The following is an 18,748-nucleotide window of genomic DNA, read 5'->3' as shown; positions in this document are numbered from 1 at the left end:
CTCAAGTAGCACTAAATAGAAAACAATGGAAACTATAATTCATGATGCTGACCTAGAAATTGGGATATGACTACTGATGACATGATGATGTTAACCTTCCTAATGAATAATAGCTTACTATCGAGAAGAACGCAAAGAATTCTCCAAAAAAACACGGAATGTAGCAAATTTCCGAGGAATTATTCAACTAAATCATTCTATCAGTTCAACTATTACATCTGATTAAAATCAAACAAGTTGTTCGTGCCACAAATCATCATTATCCAGAATATCGTACAGCTCAGCAAGTCGATTAACACCAAATTCCCGTCGTTTTCTACCCACAATTGACGCTAGCAGGAACAATCTTTGATTTTTGCTCAAGAAGAATGGATATAAAAGCCAAGCTCGCAATCCCCTAAGTAAAAGCTCATAAGACATAATCCCTTACCAACTGGAATCTGTTGCTGCAAGTTGCAGATTTGGGGGTCGACTCGTCGTCGTGGGCAGCGTCGTCAGCAGCCGCGGCGAGGAACAAGAAGATGGCGGAGAGAAGGAACACTGATAGGCGAAGGGCAGCGCGGCGAGCTCCACACAAAACCATGGCGGAAAATGTAGATCTCGCGCAGCAATCGCCTAGGAAACGATTTGGGATCTCTCCACTTCTCCCTCAAGAAAAAAAAAATTTTTTTTTTCTACCAAGAATCAAGATATCGTATGCGGAATACCAGAAAAACAACGGGGTTTTTCAAGTTATCTAATGGCTTTCTGCACGTCAAGAGCGGCCTTTTGTTTTTTTGTTTTGTTTTATTCATTTAATTATTTACATACATACTATTTTATATCATATTATATATCTAAATACTTAAAATTTTAATATTTTATATTTTTAAATAACTTTAATATAAAATATTTCACTTTTATATTTTATTACCACCAACTATAGTATCCTACAAATTTTAATATTTTATTCCTTGCACATTTATTTGATGAATATTATGGGTGTCAAAGCGGGCTCGTGGTTTAGGTTCGGATCGAATCCAAATTGACTTGAGTTTAAACGGGTTGGTTGATCCTAACCCGATATGATTTTAAAAATTGGTCAAAATTGTCAATCTGAACCCAACCCGCGCAGGTTACCAGGTTTACTCGACACGACCCGCCAACCCGCTATTTTCAAAATCAGATTTAATTTAAAATGTTGGGCATGTTAGGCAAAGCGTCAAGGCATGCCTGATTGGACCACAGGCTAGCGGATCTAGACTAGGATCAAGTTCGGGTAGATTACAAGTTGCTGGGTCAACCCGAACTCGACCTAACTTTATGTGAAAACCCTTTTTTCTTTCATATTCAGCTTGTTTTGGATTTTCCTTCTAGGTTCGTCCGTACAAAGCTGGGTTCGTCCGGGACGAACAGTTAAAAGTTTTGGACAGAGAACTTCGTCCAGGGACGAAGAGTAATCATCATTCGTACGAAGGCGACCCGAGGAGATCGTCCCTGTACGAAGAGCAATTTTCGTTCGTACGAATATTGTTTGTGAACCAACCGAGGAGATCGTCCAGGGACAAACCATGAACATCGTCCGGATGATCGGGGAAAAATCTCAGCCCATTAAATATCTAATTTTCATTTTGAAGAGAGAAATGAGAGAGAGAAACCGGTTGAGGAGAGAGAAAAGGAAGGAAAGAGGAAGAAAAGCTAGTTTTGGGTGACTTCGGTCAGTTTTCGTCTGTCATTGTAGTTGAAAAAGTTAATCGACTCGAGATAAGACACATTATGCCTTTCACAATTTTCAGAAATGTAAGTTTTGACGAATTTTCTGTTTCAAATTTTGTTTCCATTAGCGAAAAACGGGTAAAACTTTTACCGCATAACTTTTTGTATGTTTTTGAGATAATGATTTTACACGTTTTGAGTATTTTCTGGAAAATTTTCACTTGGTATTTTAAATTATGCGAGGTTTTTATCGAATAAAATTATCTGTATATTGAAAAATATTGCTTAAGTACAATGAAAGTCTTGAAATGATGTTTTACACGATCTCTAGTAATTTGGTAAATTTCTGAAACTGTGAATTTTTTTATTCGCTAAAATTTTTGTCGTCTGCCGTTATACAATCTGACGATATTTTGATATGTATCCTATTTCTCTGAATATGTTATGATGTGATGTTTGATGTGCACATTTGATTTTAATGATATCAGAAGGGAGTTATAAGGGGCCGGAATCCTTTGAGATTCTGTCTGTTTCAGAGAAGGAAGGCATAAGAGGTTAGAATCCTTTGAGATTCTGTCTGTGTCCGGGAATATATATTATGGTGCTGTAAGCACAAAGGGAGGCATAAGGAGCCAGATTCCTTTGAGTTTTTGTCTGTGTCAGGGCAATTTAGAAGAGAGGCATAAGGGGTCATAATCCTTTGAGATTTTATTTGTGTCAGGAAAAATCTGATCTGAAATGTGATTTTTACGATTCTGTGATACGAATTTATTCAGTTCTTTTGTATCTGTTATTTGATTCCATATGATTATCTGTTATGTACGACCATTTGAATTATCTCTGATTTTTATATGATTATCCGAATTTTGTTTGTTTATTTGGATATCTGATGAGTAACTGAATTCTGTACAGCTATCTGTTATCTGGATTTCTGATGAATATTCTGTACGGCTATTTGAATAAACTGTTTAAAGATTTTTTGTAAATATTTTGATATGAGAGTACCTGGGAATTTAGATGGCTATTGTAGTCTTGCTAAGCTGTTAGCTCACTGTGGTTTTCTTCATGATTTTCAGGTTCTTGGAAAGGGAATGAAGTTTTGGACTAGCCGTTCAGGATCTGATTTGAAGTTATAGGTATTTTTGTACTTTTGATTTTTGTACAGTCATGACTATTTTTCCTGTTCTGCTCTGTACTTTCTGTCAGTAGTCATGTACTGTAATATATATGATTATTTTAATGAATGATAGTCCAAAGAAGAAAATTATGGATGAGTTTTATGTGTATTTAGAAGTTTGTAGTAGCTCTGTGTTTCTGTATTCCTTTGTGTATATTGGAAGAAAGTCTGAAAATAAATTCCAAAGCTAGATCCTGGGGTTCGCCCGTCGCGACTCAACGCGATGGGATCCGTCTTGGTCGGATTGGGTCGTGACACTTTAGTTATATACATCTAAGAAATGGGTTGACCAAAACTCAAAATTTTTTGAGTCGGTTTTGGGGATCGTGCAAATATAATGAATAGGTGATATGCATGAAATATTAAAGTTTTTAGTGTTTGATATTTAAAAATATGATATAAAGTGGTATTTATGTAAATCCCTTTTTTTTAGCAAATTGTAAGAAGTTGTATTTAGAACTATGCATTTTAGGCTATAATTATAGTTTTTATTTTGTTATTATTATTTTTTAATTTTTACAAATTTTTTGTGCTAAGAATTTATTTTTTATATAATAGCTTTATAACAATCTTTACAAAAAAATTACAAACAACCCAAATGGATCATGAGTATCATTTAATTATTTATATAAAAAAAATATTTTTAATTATGATATTTTTTTATCATGTGTTTGATTATTTCTATCTTTTTTTCTAAGCAAATAGTTAATATATATATATATAATATTATTTTAAAGTGATTTAAATATTTGAATATTTTATAAATAAATATAACCATTTAAAAATAATATATATAAATACATGCAAATTTTATAGTATTTATGTAAATTCCACTTTTTATTTTTATTGTAAAAATAAATGTTAATTTTATTTAATTTATAACATTTTTATGTTACTTAAAGTCAATTTTATATTCTAATTAAACCTCTTTTTTTTTTTCTAAAACAAACTTTGTTTTAAAAAATAACAAATATATATACATAGGTAGAGAAGAATCTACTGCAACTAGCAGTAGATTTTACACTGTTCATACTGAAGAGCATAACCAAATTGTAAGTCTAATTTTCATATCATATCATATATTGACACTCCTAATTTTCGGATTGTCCATATATCGGAGAGATTATGCAGTGCAGATACCGGATGGGGAGAATCATCCAGTTTTATCTCAGTGAACAATAAAAACACAGTGAGTTGCGTTTTTACTGTTCACAAAGACAAAACCGGACGGACAGGTCTCCCCATCCGATGTCCGCGCAGAATAATTCATCCATATATTGATACTCATCTACAAATTTCTCATTTTCGTAACGTATCATATATTGACACCCCTAATAATAATGAAAATTTTATTTCATATAACAAATCTCAAAAGAAAGCAACCCAACAATCCCAAGTCAACCATAAATCATCATAATTTCTTCAATAAACTAACCAAGCTTTTCAAAAACATAGAATGCAGCTTTGCATGCTAACTACAGCTTATTCCTTCAGAACTAATCAACAAATTAAGGTTTCATTTGGGACAATTTTCTTACTGCTTCTTAAAGCAGCTTTTTAGTATAAAAATTTAAAAAGTTACTTTAAAAATCAGTAAGAAAGCCGTCTGAAACGAAGCCTAAATCTAAAAAAAACAGCCTATTTATAGAAAACTGATGTCACAATAAGATATAATTCAGCTATAACTATCAAAATTGAGCATTCCTGCTTGATATTCAAGTTTCATGTATCTGCCAAAATCACCCAAATCTTCAATGAGACAGCTTGGAAAGTGCATGGAACCTGCAATTTTAGCATAAGAGCCAAAAAAAATCATGAATATGAGAAATTTTCATTGATGAATACATGAAATGGGAGGAAAATATCTTCTTACATTATACAGCAGCGATTAGTAATCACTTATTGCTTTCTTTGGATTTCTAAGTTCAGCTGAACCGTAAAAACAGATCCTTGTTCTACCTTGAATAATTCTTTCATTGAAGTGAACTCTATATAAGTCCCAGAACTCAGCACTATCATGATAATTTGAGAAAAAAATATAAGAATAAGATTTATAATTATGCTTTTAAAAGTACCTAATAGATAATACCGAAATAATAGCTAATTTCATATTAAGGCTTTGTTTGGGATGGCTTTCTGACTACTTCTCGAAGAAGTTTTTTAGTAAAAAATTTTAATTTTTATACTAAAAAATTGTTTTAAGAAGAAGTTAAAAGAAGACCTCTTACCTGACTTGCGGAAGGGTAAGAAGAGAATAGCCCTTGGCATCGCTTCGCATGTCGAGGACAATCACTGCTAAGCGTGAAAGAATTAAAGCATCCATATCAACTAACTTCTTTATCCTATAAGAACAAAATACAATTTGATATTGACAATATAGAAGCAAAAGAAAACAAATAGATTGAAGCAGCTTAGAAAACTGAAATCTTAACTAAAAATCATAGCATTGTATGATAGCAAACCTCACAGTACATTGTCTCCTAATCCTAAATTTGGTATCACACTAAGGTTTCGTTTGAAACGGCTTTCTTACTGCTTCTTAAAGCAGCTTTTTAATACAAAAATTAAAAAATTTATACCAAAAAGTTACTTTAAGAAGCAGCAAAAAAACAGCCCCAAACGAAGCTTAAATAAATTCTTACAACTACCAGCGTTTACAATTAGAGTGACAATATATGATTTTACTTGCGAATTCATATTGAAGAGCTCTGCCTTCTTGTTCCTCGTCAAGTGCAATTAAGAATAACACTTCAACAGATTTAGCCTTCTCCATAGCTAGTAGTTCTACCACTTTATTAGTTGTGATATTAGTGTTTTCTTGACCTACTATTTTAAGGGAGGCGCAATTTTTAGCAATTCTAGTCTCAGATGCCCTGGATCTTGTACTGAGAGCGGTGGAGTATTTGCGTATGCATCTTCTCTTTCTCAAACATCTCTCCTTCAAGCTTACTATTTTAAAAGAGGTTACGACTTTTCTGTAGTGGATGGCCTAATCTTCTCTTCAATAGCTATACTCATAGCAACAGTACTACATACATCATAAAGATAAACTTCTCCCAGAGATTCTGTTACGCCCACGCTCACGCCGGCCCAGGAGGGGCCAGCTGGACCGGTCCTGGTTTATGCACGGCGGAAGAAGCACAGGGAGGGGGGCGGAACTCCTACGTGCCCCATGCTGGACTTAATGCAATTTTTGAGGGGAATAATTTGAATGTAAGGGTTGTTTAGGTAAGTGGTAATTCTCCTTTGGGATTAATGAGGGGTTAGGTTTAGAAGGGAATTGGGGATTATCTTGAATTGGAATGTGATTTGAGATCGAGGGTTCGTGTGCTTTGGGCTCTTGGCGTTGCCGGAAATTTGGAGAGTTGTTCTTCCTCTCGAATTGAAGAACAATTGTATCGTTGCTATTTTATTTCATCTTCCAATGGAATACAAGTCTATTGCTGAATTTTCTCTCAGATTTCTCGCTGTTTTTCCTGTGTTGGCTGATGTCCACTGTTGAAAACAGCAGTTTTCTTGCTGTTTTCCACTCCGATTTCGATTAGGTTTGCTTGCAAACTCAAGTATTTCTTAGGGTTACTTGCAAACTCAAGTATTTCCTATCAACTTGGTATCAGAGCATCAATTTGGGACCATCGGCGGCTGAAATTTTACAACCGGAAGAAGATCTTTGTGTTTCTTGGGAAGAGAGATGATCGGGAAGAAGATAGAAGTCTTGGAAGGCGAGATCAGTCAATTAAAATTAGATTTGAAGGAAAAATACTTTGATTTTCAAAACCAAATCACCTCCAACAATGAAAGAATAGAAGGGAAATTCACAGTGATGGAAGAGATGGTGAAGAAACTGCTGGAGTTGAAGACCAATCCTACGACATCAGAAGCAAGAGAGACCACCAGAGGCCATGGCGTAGGAGGGAATCTGAACCCGTTTAGGGGGAGTAGAAATCCAGAAGTGGAGATCATTGAGGGAGAGGACGACATGCCACCTCTAGAGCCACTTTCTAGAGAGGAGATGAGTTTGGGAAATGACCGGAGGGGTGCTGATTTCGTCGGGAGAAGGGAAGAATTTCATCGCCGACGTGCTGATTTTGAAGGGAGAAGAGGGAAATACGATGAAGGGTTCATGTATAATCGTCGGAGGGAAGATTGTGACAGTTGGGGAGCGGGAGCACCTCCTTTTCGAGGAATGGGAGGTTATGGAGGATTCAGGGAAAACGGGGGAGACCCACGGGTGAGGAAGCTGAAGATGCCCGTCTTTGAGGGTGAAGACGGCCATGGCTGAATCTACAAGGAGGAGCATTACTTTGCTGTCAAAGGGTTGACGGAGGAAGAGAAGCTGACGGTGGCGGGATTGTGTATGGAAGGAAAAGCCTTGGCATGGTATCAGTGGCGTGACAGGAGGGAGCATATCCGGAGCTGGAGAGAGTTCAAAGATTGCTTATTATAGCGTTTCTGAGCTGATGGGGGATGAGACTTCTATGAGCAATTCTTTGCCTTGACTCAGGAGGGGAATGTGGCAGATTACCGGACAGGTTTGAGTACTTGGCTAGCATATTGGATCATATTTTGGAGTCAGCCCTGGAAGGGAACTTCATGAAGGGGCTTAAACCTAAGATACGAACAGCAGTCAGAGTGATGGAGCCGGGGAACCTAGGGAAGGCTATGGAGCTGGCGTAGTTGGTGGAAGATCAGAAGAAATCAGAAAGGGTGGCTCGAGGGAACTATTCAAGGGGGATCATACAGGATGACTACCACTTTCTAACCGTCAAAAGGGGCAGCATCAGGGAGTCTGAAGGAAGCGCCAAAGGAGAAAACTGGAGGGGGAAACGGGGGACAATTCAAAAAGCTGATAGAGAAAGAGATGCAGGAGAAGAGGGCAAAGGGGTTGTGCTTCAGATGTGATGAGAAGTACATGTCGGGGCATAGTTGAAGCACCGAACTCTTCAGGTTCTCCTTGTCTGTCAAGATGAGAAAGACGAGGAGGGAGGTGAGAGTAGGTCTGAAGCGGAGGAGGAGGATAAGCTGCATCTGGATGTGGCAGAAGTATCTCTGAACTCTGTAATAGGATTCACTCCGAGTCACACTATAAAAATGAAAGGAGATATAGCTGACCGAGAGGTGGTGGTGTTGATAGATAGTGGGGCAACCCACAATTTCATTTCCACCTAGATCGTTGAGCTGCTAGGGATGGAGTTAGTGGATACAAGAGGCTATGGGGTGATGATGGGCATGGGAAAGGTGGAAATGGGTAGAGGAGTTTGTAAAATGGTAGTACTGAAGATTCAGGGGATTCAGGTGAGGGAGGACTTCATTCCTTTTGAATTGTGGAGTACTGACGTCATCCTAAGGATGAAGTGGCTGCTGATATTGGGGGAGACCAAGATCAATTGGGGTATACTGAGGATGGAATTGGTGATGGGGGGAAGGAGGATGATTCAGTATGTGCTGGGCTGACCAAGGTTGGGGTTTCTCTCATATTCCTAATCAGGACCATTCAGGAGGAGGGACGAGGCTACTTGGTGGAGTTGCACCGCCTGGAAGGGGTTAGACTAGAGGAAAAAGGCAATCTTCCCTCTGCAGTGCAGCCACTCATACACCAGTTCAGCGAGGTTTTTCAACCTCCCCAGGGTTTACCTCCTCAAAGGGAGTTGGAACAAAGTTTAGAAATAAAGAATGATGATAAAAGGAGTGGGGCTGTACTCGATTCAAATGAGAGAGTACTGGCTGAAATCTTCAGGGGAAAAGACTCTTTAGCCGATTACAAGGAAAGGGGAGAGAAAAGGTGATTTAGAGGCCTTATTGGATTCAACTCTTTTCTATTAAATGAATGAGTAGTTGAATAAGTGAACGAAGAAACTCTACATATCGAAGTTACTAAATAAACAAGCCTCCTTAACTTGATAACCACTTTTCCTCATTTACAAAATCCAATTTTAAAAGTGCAACCTCATTTTGATGAGGAGTATCCATGTAGCATTATGTGATCCATGCACTTTTTTGGATTTAAATTTAAGTCTGAGTTTTGTCTAACATCACATCTAACTTCTTAAATGATTGGGTTTGAGCCTAAATTTGAACTTGACCAATTAATGCTGGAGCCTTCTGGATCATTATCATGGATCCATTTCAAACTTCACACTTGTACTTTTAACCATTTTTTCTTTGTTGATTTGATAAGTGAAACTAGGGAAGCTTGTTTAAACCTAGAAAAATAATTTAAATATCACAAGCATAGCATTCCATATTCATCTAAAATGAACTCTTTAAGGAAATTGACCAAAAGGTTTTAACATGGCACGTTCAATGCAAAAGTAGTACTGAAAAGTTTCATAACCACTTAGGCTTCGTTTGGGATGGCTTTCTTACTGCTTCTTAAAGCAGCTTTCTAGTATAAAACTTAAAAAGTTTTATAATAGAAAGTTGTTTTAAGAAGCTGTAAGAAAGCCGCCCCAAACGAACCCTTAGACAATGAGTAATGGAAAGTCAGCATCAAACCACCTAAAGCTTCGTCTGAGACGACTTTCTTGTTGCTTCTTAAAGTGGCTTTCTAGTACAAAAAATACAAAAATTAAAATTTTTGTACTAGAAAGCTGCTTTAAGAAACAGCAAGAAAGCCGTCCCAATAAAGCCTAAACGGTAACTACCAAGATAAATGTTTTTACTTCATGATACCGCAAAGTTACAATTTCTTCCTATTTTCTGTGGTGACATAGTCCACACTGTACTTCCAATATTTGCATAAGTTAATATTAAGAAGAAAAACAATGAAGCTAGGCATAAAAATGAGGGAAAAAACAAAAGAATCATATGCGATACCTGCTTGGTGTACCACTTGCAATATTCACTCGGTTCCTTAGCAATTCAACCTACGAAGAAGCAAGATTGAACAACTTATAGTGAAATTCACGAGGAAAAAAAATCATGGATAACAATTACAAATATACTGTAACTGATACAGCTCATTATAGAAAGAATTGGATCACTATATAATTTGAATTATAAACACACATCAAAAGAGTTTTTAAGTCATTTGTCCTTTAAAGTGCTTTAACACAGTTCCTAAAGGAAAATTTAAGGTTCCTGAGAACATAACACTGCATATTCAATATAATCAGTTTGACAATTCTAATCAACAAACTATACAAAGCAAAATGAACAAACTATTTAAGGTTAGCTATCTTTTTCTCTAGCTCTTTAGCATCCATTCAACCTGCCAACAGTATTAATGCTTGCTTAGTTCTTTGACTGATCAGTTACCAACCAAATCGTTTAAATTGACCTGAACAAATCATAAATAGAACTCTATACAACAACAACAACAAGCCTTTGTCCCACTACGTGGGGTCGGCTACATGAATCCTTTTTCACCATTGTGTCCTGTTAAAAGTCAAATTCTCATTTAAATCTAATAAAGAAAGATCATTTCTAATATTTTCTAACCATGTCTTTTTAGGTCTACCTCTACCTTTCTTAACATAAGTCAAATCTAATACCTCAACTTTCCTAACCGGGTCATCGGAAGGCCTCCATTTAATGTGAAGAAACCATATAAGGTGACTCTCTCTAATCTTATCTTCCACGGGAGCTACTCCAACCTTTTCACGTATATGCTCATTTCATATCCTATCTCTAAGGGTAAAGCTACTCATCCACCTAAGCATCCTCATCTCTGCAACACTTAACTTAGTATTGTTCTTCTCTTTTAATTAGATATAAATAGAACTCTATAACAAATAAAATTGAATGGGTTGAATTAGAGACCTAACCTTAAGTAGTTTGTCAGTACATCCTATTAAATATATTAGAACAAAGCTGAAGCGTATTAAATACAAAGGGTAGCCAAAAAAGGTTCATAGGCTCAAGACACCCAATAAAAAAATATTATATATCATAACACCAACACAATACAGATATGACTATATTATGCAGAATGTCATTAAAAAATAAGCAAATATCGTTAATGTATATGTATATTATATGTAGTTTGTCAGTACATCTCAAACTCTGAGAATAAGGGTTTTAATCACACACAAATATTTTATTCATCTTGACCAGCTCTTCACGTCAATGTTCATTTATTAGTTATAGTCCATAGTATCATATAAATTTGAAATCTATAGAGTAAAGGGAAAACCTGCTCTTCCACTTTCATATGCTTTGCAAAAAGCTTTGCTGGACGGCATTTTTTTGTATATACTTTCAAGCCTCTATAAGATGAGAAAAAACAAGTTAATAAATAGAAGAATAAATGGAAAATTAGCAACATATCTTAACTGAATCGCTAGAACTACAGGCAAGCATAGGAGGAATATTCAGAAACCATCTATGCTATGTATACTACTAGAACGTTACCATCTATGCCATCTATATGTTATTTCTTTGTGAGCTTTTTTTGCTTTGTATTACTTAATATTCTTTACCATTAGTTTAGCATCAATTCTGAGTAATATCGAGCAAAATAATAAGCAAAAGCATAAATTCTATTAGGCTAAGCTCAACAAAAATCTTATGGTGACATCAGAGCGTGAAAAGTATATCAGAGGCGTGGCCGTCGATCTACGACCACGATCGAGTCGATGTATTTTTGAGTAATTTCATGTATTTGTCTTTTATTATGTTATTTGTCTCTTATTATTTATGTTGTACTTGTTTTTTCGTTTTACCCCTTACTTAAGGGAGGTTGTACGTAAGCCCTAAGGGCATTGTCATCTTTTTTTATTTTGAGTCCTTTTGTACGAGGCAATAATAGCACTTATGTTTCTCTTCTAAGGTTAATGGTTGAATGATAAAAAATTTCCCCTTGTTTGAGTTCTTATGAGAGCTTGAGAGATTAGAGCGAGATCCCTTGGAGGGAATTTGGATCACCCACCAACATTGGAGACGGACGGGTTTGTGGTTCTTGTTCTTTATCTATTTTCCCTTTCCCTTCGTCACCTAGCCGCCGGCCACCTAACCCCACCTCACCACCCAAGCCGCCAACCTTCATAACCCCCACCATCCCTCCACCGAAACTCCCCACAAACCCACCAAGCCGTCGGCCCTACCCCACCTCCCCATCTTCCCTCCACAAATTCAACTCCCTCTGGAATACTTTCCATACGCAACCACTCCTAAGTTAGGAAGGTTTAAATTCAAAATTCAAAATTATTTGAATTTGAATTCTTTCCTAATTTAAGAAAGCTATTTTAGGAAAATTTTCAAACCCTTTCCTATTTGATTTTAATTTAATTTAGAATGAAATATTTCATTCCAAATCTCATTATCTAATTTAAGGAAGCATTAAAAGCTTCCTTAATGTCCCTCCCTAGCCCCCTTGCTGCCGGCCCCTCTTAATAAATCCCTTAGGATTAATTTTCAAAACCCATTAAGCCCCTCTTGGAAATAATTCCTAATTCCCTCCTCCACCTCCTTGGCCGAAAACTCCTAACCCCACCTATTTGATTTATTTCCAAAGGAGAAGCTCTCTGATACGCCTTAGGGTTCCCAAGTTAGGATTTGCCCTAATGCTCTTCCAAAGAAGAAATTTCTCTTCCAAATCCAAGACTCATTCTCCACTCATCTGGCATCTTCTTAGTCTTCAAAATAGTATTAAAAAGTTTAGTAAGCCATGAAATTCCTTCATCTCCTAAGCATTTCCACACCTCTATTAGAATATCATCAGGTCCAACAGCTTTTCCACCCTTTATTTTCTTTAAAGCCTCTCTAACTTCAGTTTTACTAATACGCCGATAAAAACATAAATCTTTATTTTCATTTAGGGTGCTAAGGTCACTATAGTCAATCTTATTTTCACAATCTTCATTAAAAAGTTTAGCAAAATATCTCATCCATCTTTGTTGAATATCATCTTCTAAGAAAAGAATTTTTTGATCTTCAGCCTAGCACCTATAAGATTGAAATATTCATTTCCAAAATGACACATCATAAATAGAATTTTTTTCTTGTTTCATGACTAATCAACTTTTTTATATACAATCAAGCCATCTTGTTTTTGTTCTTTTCATTTAAAATTTAAACAAGTACGTTGGCATTAAAAAAACAATATACTTGTTAGAAATATAATCTATGCTTGATGATTTGTATATGTTAATTGGGTGTATCTTAGAATAATGTACCCATTCCCTTATTATAAATAGAAGGGCTCACTATTAAATACTACACAACAAAAATATCCCTCTGCATTAATATGAAACCAGAACTAGGATGTAAGTGACACTATTTGTTGTAACAACCCTCGACAACCTTCCCTCTTTATGAATTGTGACTTAATCTCCCTGACACACCCTCATTGGTGTCCACTCCTACCCAATCCCATGCAAACCAAATATACACATCGCATATGATAGCATCTGCAAGAGGTTGTACCTTGTTGTATGCTTTTTACTAATGATATTCTTCTTGTTGATAAGACTAGAGAGGGAGTTGAAGGAAAACTTGAATTATCGAGGTCAACCTTAAATTCTAAAGGCTTTCGTTTGAGTAGAACTAAAAATGAATATATGGAGTGTAATTTTGGTAACAATAGATCTAGTGAGGGGATTGTCGCTTTGGTTGATCAAGTTATTAATAAGAGTACACGGTTTAGATATCTATGATCTATTGTTCAGAGTGATGGTGAAATAGATGGAGATATTATTAGTAGAATTCAAGTTAGATGGTTGAAGTGGAGGAATGCATCGGGCTTGTCATGTGATAGAAAAGTCTCCCTCAAACTTAAGGGAAAGTTTTATAGGATGGTGGTTAGACCTGCAATGCTTTATGGTGCAAAATGTTGGCCATTAAAAGAGAAGCGTAATATTAAGTTAAATATTGCAAAGATGAGGATGCTCAGGTGGATGAGTGGCTTTACTCTTTGAGACTGGATACGAAATGAGCATATACAAGAAAAAGTTGGAGTAGCTCCAGTGGAAGATAAGATTACAGAGAGTCGCCTTGGATGGTTTGGTCACATAAAACGGCGGCCTTCCGATGAATCGGTTAGGAAAGTAGATATATTAGATTTAACTTATGTTACGAAAGGTAGATGTATACCTAAAAAGACTTGATTAGAAAATATTAGAAATGACATTTCTTTACTAGATTTAGATGAGAATTTGACTTTTAGCATGACACAATAGAGATAATTACATAGTCAAATATTTCATTATCTTAAACTCAAAATAATTTTTTGTTGTTTTGATATACTTTGGAAAATTATAAAAGAAAAATGTACTTGACATGCTTGCATTTTTACTAGTATTACAAAACTTCAAAAAAAAAAAAAACATATAGTATTGTGTTACCTGAGAAGTTCCAATGACTTCAATGCAGAGACGCTTATAATAAGCACTGCTGGACTTCCTGGTTCAATTGTTCCTTCTGAAAGCTTTCCATCACAAAGAACCTCTTGCCATGATTCTCCAAAAGCATCCTTAATATGTTTACTTAAGTTGTTTGCATCCTGATTGATATCCTTAGAGAGTTCAACCATGCATGCATCTGCATATTTCAAATCACAATCATAAATGTTAGAGCATCTTTATGAAAACATTAATCTTAATAGTTTTTAAATTCAACTCCTTTTGACACACTACCATAATAAAAATGCATCATATTAACATAAGGTTTTAATTAAATGAACCCACATTTTCATTGAGTAAGCAAAATCCAAACAATCACAGTTGCTTGAATCATAAAGAGTGCAAAGATGAACCACTTCATATGCCAATCAATCAATAGAGTGGTCTAACTGTTTGCCATTTTTAAGAAAACAAAAATAATAATCACAAAAAAATATGATATTAGAATTTAAAAATAATTAGAAATTACATCATGCCGAAGCATGTTATCAAAATCAAAAAGTACTTGCATATCATCAGTTGCCATTAACATTAGTATAGAATTGCTATAATCCAATTCCATTATGCATAGATAATTGTTTACTTCATGAATGGATAAATTGCAATTCTAATTTATTTGGAAGAAGAAATAAATTACATGAAAACATGATAAATGGGATATTCTCCTTGACTGAAAATGACCAAGACATATCATTTATGGAATGTATTAATCCTTAGTAAATGACATAGTGCTCATGTTAGCAGAAAATATATAATGCTTACAATGAAACTGTTCACATATTTGAAGGTCAGTACATGTTATGGGAAATGGGAAAATGGAAACTAATTAACCAGCAAAGAGAATATCATCATTTCATAGTTTTAATGCATATTTTGCAAAAGGTCAGTCATATTTGTTAAGAAAAGGTTTGAAATGCAGGCCAACTACATAGCTTCTTCTAATAACTATTAACATATTGTAACTACATAAAAGGATGTACTCCATTATGATTAAACAAACTTCTCTCAACTGGGAAAAAGATGCATCAACAACATAATTAGCATTGTTTCAACTATTTGAAGTTAGCTTTATGAATCCCCCTTCACTCATTCATGTTGAGTGATACATTAAGTCCATTTCTATATAAGCTCTTTTGCAGACCTTCTGGTCATAGTACCTGCTGTTCTTCTTTCCTACTCAATCCACATTAAGTCTTTCTACTTGCCCTATTGGAGCTTCTTTTCCCCTCAATTATACATGTACAAGTAATGTAAGTCTATTTACACTACTTAATGTTTAATAGGAGTTAATCTTGCATTCTCTCTAATAAAAATCATCTTATAACTCTATCATTTCTAATTTTGCTACACATCCATCATAACGTCTTCATTTTGACAACGATCAACTTGGCTAGATTGACTCTTTGATGCACAACGCTAAAAGTCATATTAAAAAGTAGATCAAATTACAACATCATAAAATTTTCCTTCTAAGACTCCACAAACTTTCTTTTCACATAGCACTTCTAAGGCAATTACCCATTTTAATACCAAGTTTTGAATATAAATTATTTAATTATTTAAACAGTCATCTTTTTATGCTATCTTTCAGCACATAACCCTATCATACCTAACTATCACTAGAAATTTAAAAGAGAATGACTAACACTCATCAATTTCACATCTGCTAACATTGAATATCATTTTCTCAATCTTTAGGCTACTAGTCCTATCAAAAATTCATCATTTTAATTTTTCACTTACTATGGGAGAAATATCATCCGTCAGCAAATAGTAAACACTAAGAAACCTCACAATAAATATCTTTTATAAGCAGTTTATGTCAATACAAAATGGTATCATTTGATGTTGATTCTAAGAAATGATCCCATGGAAATTAAAATATTTTATCACTCTAAAACTTCTTATGTTAATTATAGCTTCATGACATTCAACTTAAACAACTCAGCATACATTTGATATATAAGTTTTCTGTGAAATAACCCTGCATTAAAATCAAGTTTCATGGTGCTCAATATAGACTTTTCCATAACAAATCAAATCCATATTCGTTACTTTAATTTTTTTTCCATGAATTACCTTATAATAAAAAACAAGCTAGTTAAAAACAATACGAATGCAAAACCAAAATTTAATCTTTGATGCCAGAAAGATTTTTCCAAGTCTATGTTCTATTATATTCTCCCATAACTTCAACTTATAACTTAAGTTTGATTTTCCCATTATCAAAGTGAATCTTCTTTGCTTCTAAGCATCCATAAGATCTACATAATCATGTTGATCACTAGAAAATTTACTAACCAAACTATTTAAATATCCTTTATAACTCTCCAAATTTAAATAGGTACCTCATCCTAGCCTAAAGCTAACTCAGCTTCACCATACTAGATAGATTTCTAGTGATCATCATGATTTTGTAGATCTTATTCTTCTAAAGAAAGAAAAAAATAACTATTTTTTAAAACTGTAACTTAATAATTTCATAAAGCATTATCATCTACACTTTTCATATTTAAATAGTTACAACAAAAAGTCAAATTCAACTGAATATATCAGGAAAGTGTCAAAAAAGCACTTTTGCATGCTGGTTGGAGAAACTTAAAAAATAAAATAATAGGGAGAGAAGCATGAACATGTCGTTTCCAGCAACACTAGAGTGAAATGGAAATATATAGGATGCTTGGAGCGAATTATCCAAACTGGGTACGTTACACAGTTTTATTTCTCAGAAAGACACACAGCCTTCTTCCTTTTTTCTCTAGCTACAACATGGCTCAACTTGACTTCTAGAAATCATACGCAAACGATACAATAAATTCCAAACAACAAAACTTCAAAAAATTTCCTCAGCAGATCCGAAGCAAAATTTAATCTTTTCATAAACTCTTACGGACGTGAAACAAACCACGCATTAATCAGCAAAAGGAACACTAAAAAAAATACCTTTGTACTCCTCCAACTCTAAAGGAGATAGTTTGGATTTGTTGGCTGATTGGAAGCGATCAAGGAAGAAACCGAGTTGCTGCGTGGCGGGAAGCGAGGAAAGAAGAACAGTTTCAACTTTGGAATCTTCAGTCGCCTTCTTCGTTGTCCTCTTCCCCTCCTTATCCTTCACCCTCACGTCCTCGAAGAACTTGTTCTCCCCAAGAGGTACGAAGTTAGGGTTTTTGATATTCAACTTCTTACTCTTGTTTCTATTGATAGTAGATCGGGGCTTCAAAGGGTGATTGTCCTTTAGCTTCTTTCGCTTAGGAGCTCTCGGCTTATCGACCTCCATGCCCGCCCTCCGACCTGACTGATCGCTCTAGCTTGTTTAGGGCACGCCAAACCGCTCGCTCGCGGGAGAAATTATTCGTGCGGATTCTGCGCGCGCAGGTCTGCCTCCGGTCACCAAAAATATTTATCTTTATTTAATTTTAGTAAATTTTAAGTACATAACACTTGAAATTATTGAAAATATATATTCAACATTCAAATTATTATATTTTCTGATATATCACCTAAAATTCTCCTCCTCCTCAATTCTACTACTCCGTTTAAGCACCCTCAGAAATCCCGCCTCATGTGTCTTCCTTTCATTTGAGCGCAGGAAATCGTCGAGCAATTGAAGTTTCATAATTCTTTTTTCTTGTCAAATGCGATGTGCGCAGAAGGCCATGTCTCTCACTATCGCGAAGACAATTGGCTATTCTCCACAACCGCTGGCAACTTCCAGCTCCTCCTTTTCTTGTCATCTCTTAAACTTAACATCTCCCACCTCGTTCTCCTTATCGTGGCCTTATTATTATTCCCAGTAAGATGGCGATGGGAATTTATTATCGGTCCCACAGCCGAGGAGATGCTAGTGGAGGACGTCGAGATTGACCTATCGCCTTCGTCACCGGAGCTCCGTCGTCGTTTGCGGTTCAAAAAGATGCCCAATCTCATTCAGACCCAGGTACGACTCCGTCTCGAATCTGTTGATGCTGGGATCTTTTTGTTTGAGATGGGTTCAATGGACCACACATGCACATTGATTGTTTGCTCCCGCTCACTCCACAACTACATGACTCCTAATTTCCAAAACTCCCCAGAGATGGGTTTGTTGCCTCCTTCAGGGTCAGTGGAGCAGCATGTGGAATCATCTCCCTCTGATCAGATGCAGAAGTTACACTCGCTTCTACGCCAACAAAAACACAGCAACAAACAAATTACTACGAACACTAGGAGGGTCGTTCCTCTAACAACTGATGCCACAATATAATTCAAAGTGTTCTTGCTTTTGGATGAGCTTGAGCCTAAGTTAGGGTCGGGGGAGGTGAAATTGGATTCCCAAACCCATCATAGGTTATCCCTCTCTCCTTATAGGTGAACTTAGATTTAACAGATAAATTTATGCTAGCACTATTGTGAGAAAGCATGATTGCAAAATCAGAAGAAATATAACCATACAAGAGATTATGTGATACATTAAATGAACCACCGCTGGAGCCATTGGCTTTGATCGTTGAAAGCCATTGTCGTTATGGCAATCGTTGACGAGGGAAGAAGTGGCAGG

The 18,748-nt window shown here is 35.7% G+C and overlaps 2 protein-coding genes across 4 annotated transcripts in view; both read right to left on the bottom strand.

Moving 5' to 3' along the window:
- The window catches only part of LOC110092239 (signal peptide peptidase-like 2), a 28,845-nt gene extending 28,224 nt beyond the window's left edge, over window positions 1–621 (bottom strand). For 2 of the 3 annotated variants that reach the window (XM_028696109.1, XM_020816699.2), the window contains exon 1: window positions 431–621. In XM_028696109.1, the coding sequence (XP_028551942.1) occupies window positions 431–583 (153 nt within the window). In that variant the 5' untranslated portion in view covers window positions 584–621. The remainder of the gene's footprint in view (window positions 1–430) is intronic. The other variant, XM_028696110.1, reaches the window with a different exon arrangement.
- Window positions 622–4,267: 3,646 nt separating this feature from the next.
- Window positions 4,268–17,503, bottom strand: LOC110092236 (protein CMSS1). The gene is made up of 7 exons (XM_020816697.2): window positions 17,155–17,503; window positions 14,155–14,350; window positions 11,007–11,079; window positions 9,689–9,738; window positions 5,101–5,214; window positions 4,746–4,884; window positions 4,268–4,654 (listed from the first exon to the last, which is right to left on the bottom strand). Exons 1-6 carry the CDS (start codon window positions 17,486–17,488, stop codon window positions 4,761–4,763), a joined length of 891 nt encoding a protein of 296 aa, XP_020672356.1. The 5' UTR covers window positions 17,489–17,503; the 3' UTR covers window positions 4,268–4,654; window positions 4,746–4,760.
- Between the last annotated feature and the right edge of the window lie 1,245 nt (window positions 17,504–18,748).

The sequence above is a fragment of the Dendrobium catenatum genome, unplaced genomic scaffold (genome assembly GCF_001605985.2).
Source record: "Dendrobium catenatum unplaced genomic scaffold, ASM160598v2 fragScaff_scaffold_716, whole genome shotgun sequence".
NCBI lineage: Eukaryota > Viridiplantae > Streptophyta > Magnoliopsida > Asparagales > Orchidaceae > Dendrobium > Dendrobium catenatum.
Note: the sequence above shows the minus strand (reverse complement) of the source record. Positions and strands in the feature narration are given on the sequence as shown.

Bases quoted from the DNA above. Each gene is read 5' to 3' on its own strand.
- LOC110092236 (XM_020816697.2), bottom strand. From the start codon at position 17,488: ATGGAGGTCGATAAGCCGAGAGCTCCTAAGCGAAAGAAGCTAAAGGAC. The intron at 11,080-14,154 runs GTAACACAATAC...CTCATCTTATAG, and splicing joins AAGTCATTGGAACTTCTCAG to AGGCTTGAAAGTATATACAA. The intron at 5,215-9,688 runs GTATCGCATATG...TTGTTCTTATAG, and splicing joins GCAAGTGGTACACCAAGCAG to GATAAAGAAGTTAGTTGATA.